We start from the raw sequence: 8097 nt of genomic DNA, 5'->3' as shown, positions 1-8097 counted from the left end.
TTTTTGGGTTCATTGAGAACATGGTTGTTGTTCAATAATAAAATTATTCCTCAAAAATACAACTTGCCTAATAATTCTGCACTCCCTGTAGAAAGCAGAGCAAAGCCTGCACTGTTTGTAATCACTCTTTTTTGTCTCCCTGTAACAGCCGAAATAGCCAACAGCTTCCAAGGCAGGAGCTCACATATATCAACATGAATGTGTGGCCGGACAGGGTAAACTTTATAAGGGAGTTGAACTTCATTTGTGGCTCCAGACACCTTTACTTCATTATTCACAAAGCAAATCTTTGACTTTACCGTTGGGTTGTAATGTTATGTTTAACTTTAGGACCAAAGTGCTTATTCAGCCAGCTGATGGTCACTCTGCTCACATTGGGTAAAAGTATAGCAAATATGAAAAAGACATGCTACCTTGACTGTGATGGTCATATATAAAGCATCTTGGACATTCACACAGACTGTTTTATTCATAAGAAACAGAGTGATTTGATGAGGAGTGGTCTGAAAGATTCTTTAATAGGAGTTCCTATCCAAGCCGAGTCCCTACCTCTTTTTGGTGGTACTTGATGGCGAGTTTGAGCTTGGCCAGATCATGGCACTGTCTAGGGTCTAGTTCCTCACTCTGGTCGTTGTCTCTGTGGTTCAGGATGGTCTCAAGTTCTCTAGAACTCCTGGCCTGATCCAGGAGGTCCTTGGCGAAACGCTTGCACTGCTGAGACAGTTCCTCATACTCCTGACGAAACTCATTCTCCACCTGAAATAAGGGTGGAGTAAGATTAAAGCTGTAGGATTAATGGGAAACATGTTGATGGCTCTTTGATTTCCTCAGTTTTAGATTTCCATCTGGTGTTGGAATAGCTTAACAGCATCACAATCTCCTTGTGGACCCCAAAAATGAAAGTATTATTTGACATAAACTATTCTGAAGTCTGCATCATAGAGACTCAGTATTGGAGAAGAAGTGTGTCTGTTCTTGTTACCCGAGAAAAGACTGCAGGGATTATAGTAAGGTATGGTGAGAGTCTTTTTGCTGTTACTTTTGAGACGATAAATACTAGAAAAAATGTGAGGCAGGGGGAGACTAGTCACTCTTGACAGCATAAGTGAAAGAAATACTTGAGGCAAATGAGTAAGAGGAAGATGATGCTGAATGCTACTCCTTCCACAGTTAATTTAACATCCCATCAAGTTTTAGGAGGTTGCTTTCCTCCAGTACATCTGTACCTTGGCTGTTTAGAAAAGTAATGGGCTATGTATGAAGAGAAGGAGTTTTGTTAAGTTTCTTCTTTTGGTCAACAAACATGACATCAACATCCATACCTTGCTGAGTTCTTTGAGTTCCCAGCCCAGTCTGAAGGCAGTGAGGATGGGATCTTCACTGGACAACGCAATGAGAGATGGCGAGGCCAAAGCCTTGTAGATGTTGAGTCTAGACCGTGAGTGTCGAAGGCTGTCGACCTACAAAGAATCAGGAAAGGTTTTTACCCCTCCTTTAAGATTTACATTAACTACGAGACTTGCAGAAGGCACCGTTAACATCGAGAAACAGTTTCAATCGGTATAACAAAAACTAACACACTGGCCATCTAACAGTTATGTTACACATGTAACATAACTGTTCCCAGAGTGGATGTTCAACATGCATGGTTCAAGTGTTTTAACTGCAGGCCAACTATGTCATAGGGTAGCATCTATCACAGACAGAACAAGATGGTGAACTTTAGTTTTTCAGTTTTGTCTTCAGATTTTGCACCAGCAGTGTGATAACACTCGTTTAACCAGTTTGTATGAGTGACTATGGTGTGGTGTGTCTAGACTATGAACAGTCTGTTAACGTTTAGTGTTCATTGTAAATATAGATTAATAGAGAAATATTGCCTAATGCTTTAATGACTTATTGTCTGTTTGAACAAAGTTCTTTTCATTTCATTCCCTGGGCAAGACTCAAAAAAATAAGTGCAGCAAAGCAGCTTAACGGACATTATTTTTATCATTATCATCATCATTATGGTGGAGCTGGGGTAAATTCGGTTTAAAGTTGCAGACTGCACCTTTTCAATTTATTTAACAAAGCTGAGATCTACAGTATTCCTGTGTAATAGAGTTGGTGGTGCCTTGTATGGAAAGCATAAATAGAAGACAAGTCTATTTTTACATTGGATCTGAGGGAAATTTACTAAACCTATTTGCTGCTCTCAGGCCTGAAATGATTAAACAAGATTTCAAGAATTTACTATAAAGCAGTTTTGTACCATGACCTTCATAAAAATGTTTAAGTCTTCAAATGTAAGGCTCAGAGCCTGGTTATATCACTAAAGCATGCTCATTCATCTTTCATATTGTTGCAAAGTATAAAGTAAGAAAATTAAATGTGGGCGAGTTCAAAAAGTTGAAATGATGTTGGAAATTTCTGATGTCTAATCTAGGGTTCATGCTGGAAGTTAAAGTTTGTAAAAGCAATTTCAATATATTCAAATATAAATGTTTAGCAAACCAAACACAATGCAAGCAATGCAAAAGATGCAGCACTAAAGAACGAAAATCCCTTACCTCTGAGCTGGATACACACTCAACACAGTCGCATCGTATCTGATGTGGTCTGGGTATGGTGACCTAGACAGAGCAAAAACATCAAACAACAAATCACTGATAAAATAAAGATCTCGCTTTATTCATTGACCATCAAGACAGACAAAAAAAGAGCTTACTACTCATTATGTTGATAACTTGTGCGTAAAACAACCATTACCTTCCGCTGGACAAGCAGCTTGATAATCTCATAGTTGTTTGTATGAGCAGCAAGCATGATGGGAGTTATATCTGGGGTGAACTCTGAAAACTGGCTGTCCATCATCAGAGAAGGAACCTGTAGGAGAACAAAGTAAAAACCTCTTAAACTGGCTGTTATCTACCTTTTAATATTTGGGTAAAAAGCCTACTGCTAAAATGACTAAGAAACACTTTTATTGTCCAATTAAAAAGCTTTGATTCAGCTCCACATGTGACACTGTTACATAGGGGGAAAACTGGAAGTGAAAGACAAATTAAGGAAATGATGAATCCAATCAAACACTCTTGAATCAGATTAAAACAAATTAAATTAGTGTAATATATTTGATAAAAAGAAATTTCCTGCTTGACAACTCTGCAGAGGTATATTATTTAAAGCCACATCCTCTCCAAAACTCATTTTATCCCTCATGGATGCAGCTCTGAACACCAGCTGTACCTGGGAGAGAAGAGGGGAGTGGAAGATTGTTTGTTTGCCACGTGAATACCAGGAGGTCTGTCATTACAGGAAGACAAAGGAGAGATGGAGAGAGAAAAACAAGAATGTAACGGCTGCATATAAATAAAGAAAAAGAAATGCAGACGCATGTTAACAAGACGCCTTAACTAAGAGGATACAGTTTTCTAGACTAGTGCCACGTCTTCAGTCTATGATGCTATCGATCACTAGGTTAGTCCAGCCCATAACGGACACGTTACATCTGCTTCATATAATCTGTACAAAATGTAAACACGACCACTTGTAGCTTTACAGTCAGTTATATCAGGGGGCTGTGTGCCAGACTGTTTCTTGGCCCAGAGCAGGAACTTTCTGGAATCTCTGCCTGGCAACCTCACAAAGACAACAACAAGAGTGCCAGCCATATGTAGCAGAGCTTGGAAGATTGTTTTTGAGGCGGAGATCACATCGTCTTCAAACAAAACGCTGGGATCTTCAAAACACCCAAAACAGCTGGGAGTGCACTGCCATCAAATTTGTAATCTGCAGCTTTAAACGTCAATATGGAGTTGAGTGGTCAAAAATCATTTTTAAGACGCAACACAAATGTGCAGTATTTGCCATCAATTGCATTTCCCCAAGTAATTTGATGTTATATTTATTACTGCGTGTTTTATTAATTGTTCTGTACTAACCTCTGTAGAAAGATACCTGCTATAACAATAAACTTAAAAAATATGTATCAATAGAAACGTGGATGGTAGATTTTCTTGAGCATATTTTAATAGACTCTCTTCAAAAATAACAATTCTTTAAAATCTCTTCAAAGTTTTGTTGGAGCATGCTAGAAATTAAAACTTTTTTGAGAAACTACCACAACATAAAGATGTGTGTAAAACTCCATTTACAGTACAACACAAACCACATCTGGCCAATGTAGAAAGACAAGGTACAGGCCCTGCTGCTGAGTGAAAAAGAGGGTAAGTACATCAGAGTGTCTGTGTACTGCTATATTATTGGGTCCTTGTCATCCAGGTCATAGTTGACCTGAGTTAAAGGCAACTCGAACTCACACAGAAGGCTTCTTCATTTTCCTTCAGATCAGGAGTCCCAGGTATTTAACCACAAGTGCAGTTTCCATAGGCTGGTGGTGGTTTATAAAGGGAGTAAAGTGTAGTTTAAGGTCCCAAGTATGTGCACACTTGAGCCAGTTGAGGGGTGTTTACCCACTGCAGTCGTGCTCTAGTCCAGACCTCCAAAATCCCAACTGTGTGTCTCTGGAAGTGGATGACATAGGCATCTGCCAAGTGCAATATTCCAGGAACAGGAGAGGTGTGAAACAAAGAAAACCCTTCAAAGATCAAGACCACATTCTTTGTACACCGTCTCCATCAACAACAGAGCTCTCTGCACATAGATGGCATGCAGTGCTACACCAGTCTAGCAGGGGAAGCACTGCAAACAAGCTGAATAATGCGTACTGTTGTGTGGACTCTTTAGTCTTTTGGTAATTTCCAATTGTAAATGGCACAGAATAGGATTAATGGTTTAGAAAACAAATATTGCTCCAGACACTCAACTAGCCAAATGTCAACAACCTTGAGCTTTGCTGAAACGACCAACAGAACATGGAACATAAGAGCGATCAATGTTGAAAATGAGTGTAGAGATCTCATTAAAAAATAAAAGCTAAAATTTATTTAAAAGGGTATCTTAATCCACTACTAACAGTGAAGGAGACATTCGTGATCAATTGATGGTATATTATATAAAGTTGAAGGCTGTCTTATGCTGAAACCAGGACCCTAAAGTAAAAGTTAAGAATGAGGCTGACAGGGTGCTGGTATGTCAAAGAAAAGCACACACACATGTACTCCCAGACATCTGAAGAAGAGAGAGGAGGGGGGGCTGAGGAAGGAGGGTACACGTGTGGACTCTTTCATGTCTCAGAGGGAGAATGACGGAGAGTGCTTCTCCTCACCCTTCCCATCTTTCTGTCTCCATCTTTTCTGCTGCCTCATCTTCTCCTCGCCTCCCCTTTCCACATTCTATTCCCCCCCCCCCCTCCAGCTTCTTGCATCTCTCTCATTTCCTTGTTTTCCCTTCATCTAACCCCCTCCTTTCCATCAGGTTACTCCCCTCATCTCTCTCTATCTTTGTCTCTTCCTCCTCTCACCTGCCACAACCCTATTTTCTTCATCCGATCGCTCTCTCTTTTTCTAATCCCTCTTTTTTCCTGCCGTTATAAGGAGTGTGAGAACAGCTGCCACGGGCTGGGCCCCAAATAAAAATTAAAGAGACAGACCGAGAATACACAAACAAGTAAATATAAGCAAGGACACATGCAAATACAGAAACGGCAAATAACAGAATGAACATAACTTGAGTACAATTGATTTTTCACGCATTGAAATTGGCTGCACCATCTGCAGCTGCGAACGAGCACCACTTAGGAAACTCCAGCCTTATATTACTCGGGATTTAAACTTTTTCAATTAGGTGAAACTACACCGATGGCATATTTAGGCTCCAGATGTACAATGTTGGTTCCCCCAAAATGGAGCAACACGGTGAGATAGCAGGAGGTGTGATTCTTATGGGCTTGTTGCTCTTACATGTTTCTGAAGATGGGTCAGATCGCTGAGAGTTAAAGCGACATGATGAAATATGAGAGAAAGGTTTAGTTAAACTCGATCTACATTTTTCCCCCGATTTATTGCTGGCTGGATTATGTTCAGAGGAAATGTTTATCTTTATCTGCTACAACGGTGCAAAGGCTGGGTTTCATAGCTTGAGTCCCATCTAAACTTGACTGCCACTATATTAATCACCTGGCAGCACTTCAGTGCACTGGGTATCGGTCAAAATGACATACTGAGAATCAGAATGAAAAAGAAAGGTGATTTAAGTGAGTCTGAATATGGCCGGTTGTCTGAGACAGGCTGATCTGAGTATTTCAGAAAGTGCTGGGATTTTCCCACACAACCGTCTGTAGGGTTTAGGAAGCCAAAGAAAATCTGCAGCAACTGTGTGATGCTATCATGTCAATATGGACCAAAATCTGTGAAGAATGTTTCCAGCACTTTGTTGATATCACAAAGAATTAAGGCAGTTCTGAAGTCTAAAATGAGGTCCAACCCAGTACTGGGTGTACGTAATAAAGTGTGCGTTGAACGTTTAGATTTAGCCAAGAAAAGCACTTTCAACTTTTGAGAAAACGTATGGTTTCAGTTATAAGTTGGTTATCGGGTTCATTCACTCATTTGTGGAGTCTTGAGTATTGAGCCAGTGTCTGCACAGAACTGTGAGTGCATAAAGTTTTAAAATACTGGTATTCTGATACAAGACTTTTGAGTCATTAAAAAATACTTTAAGGGATACTTAAATTACTGGAAAGAAATGATAAGTTACCATTGTGTGTGTCTCATAATCAATTTTGGATGGACCAAAAGACAAGTTTAATTCAAAGCACTGAAAGTCCCTGAGAAGGCAACTCCAGGAAAATAACCCAAAGAGTAAAGGTAACTTTGAAAATAATTAAGGGCAAATAAACTCACAACAGACACAGGAGAGATGAACAGGAGAAGATCTGATAAGAGCTTCAGGGTGGGTAGGACTATTTATAAACAAGTAACTGATAACTGAAGGGAAACAGGTGAAAACAATCTAGACTTGGAGAATACAGACAGGAAGCAAACCTGAGGCAGGAAACAAAGTAAAACTGGAAACAACCGAAGGAAAGAAAACAAGAAAACACAAAGGGGCTGAGGCATGACCAAAGAATCGGGCAGGACACTGAGGGAATGAAAAACAAATTCAAATTAAAATGGGAACCCACACCATCAGTACACATGTACCAAAACTCCACAGAAGTGATAAAGATCAAAGCAGAAGTGAGAAACTCAAATATCAAAAGCCTCAAAGACCAAGAACACAAACTACAGAACCAACACAAGACAATAATCAAGACACCATGTAGCATGTGATCCCACTGCGACAACACCAGTAATCCTGGGATGGCATTTGTCTCCACAGTCTGTCTTTACTTAAGTGTTGTCTGCAACCCTAAAGTCTCTTGACTGTGTCATGCTGGACTGTGACTATAGTCTTGACAAAATCCACAGACAGACACATAAACACAAGCCAAAGTACTCAAAACTACCTGGTAGTGGTAGTAACAAGTGTCTCCAGGACCATATGTTGCCATGATAACACCACACACACACACACACACACACACACACACACACACACACACACACACACACACACACACACACACACACACACAAGGTGAAAACAATTTCAGCCACGACAGAGTGGCACCTGTTAGAGCAGGTGTCTCTCAGACCACATTTTGCCATGATTACACACAAACACGCACCCACACAGACTTACACAGTGGAAAGAAAACCAGCTATGTCATTAGGAGGTACTAATACATTAAAAATGGCAATAAACAAAAGGGCTTTTAGTAAAACAAAGCCAATGTATTTAATGGCAGGCTGATAACCAAGCAGTCTGATATTTAGAACATTTTATTGATCCCAGGGGGAAAGATAAAGCTAACAAAACAGTTTTGTGTTTCTCACTCCCAGGACTTCATCAGCACTGAATATCAAATATTAGTATCAAGACAAGACCTATATCAGCCTGCTCTATCCTTTTGCTCCTGATACCTGGTGACTTTATTCAGTAATCTGAGGTCACACCACATAAAACTTTATACCCAAACCTTCACATTAAATTCAACAACTCAAAATGTCTGGCGCTTATAGAAACTGAAGTAAAAATAAAAAAAAAAAAACAAAAAAACCCAAACTTCCTTAAAATCTGTCCACAAACATATTAACACCTCACAAAGCA

General features: G+C 39.8%; 1 protein-coding gene across 1 annotated transcript in view; it reads right to left on the bottom strand.

Moving 5' to 3' along the window:
* The window catches only part of trpc5a (transient receptor potential cation channel, subfamily C, member 5a), a 91228-nt gene extending 83790 nt beyond the window's left edge, over positions 1-7438 (bottom strand). Inside the window, exons 1-5 of the mRNA XM_005748851.2 lie at positions 7394-7438; positions 2752-2868; positions 2553-2615; positions 1323-1460; positions 550-756 (exon numbers count right to left, since the gene is read on the bottom strand). Of these exons, the coding sequence (XP_005748908.1) occupies positions 550-756; positions 1323-1460; positions 2553-2615; positions 2752-2868; positions 7394-7438 (570 nt within the window). The remainder of the gene's footprint in view (positions 1-549; positions 757-1322; positions 1461-2552; positions 2616-2751; positions 2869-7393) is intronic.
* Between the last annotated feature and the right edge of the window lie 659 nt (positions 7439-8097).

This window comes from Pundamilia nyererei, unplaced genomic scaffold (genome assembly GCF_000239375.1).
Source record: "Pundamilia nyererei isolate P.nyererei 1_Seehausen unplaced genomic scaffold, PunNye1.0 scaffold00231, whole genome shotgun sequence".
NCBI lineage: Eukaryota > Metazoa > Chordata > Actinopteri > Cichliformes > Cichlidae > Pundamilia > Pundamilia nyererei.
This window is presented reverse-complemented; position numbering and strand designations above follow the sequence as displayed.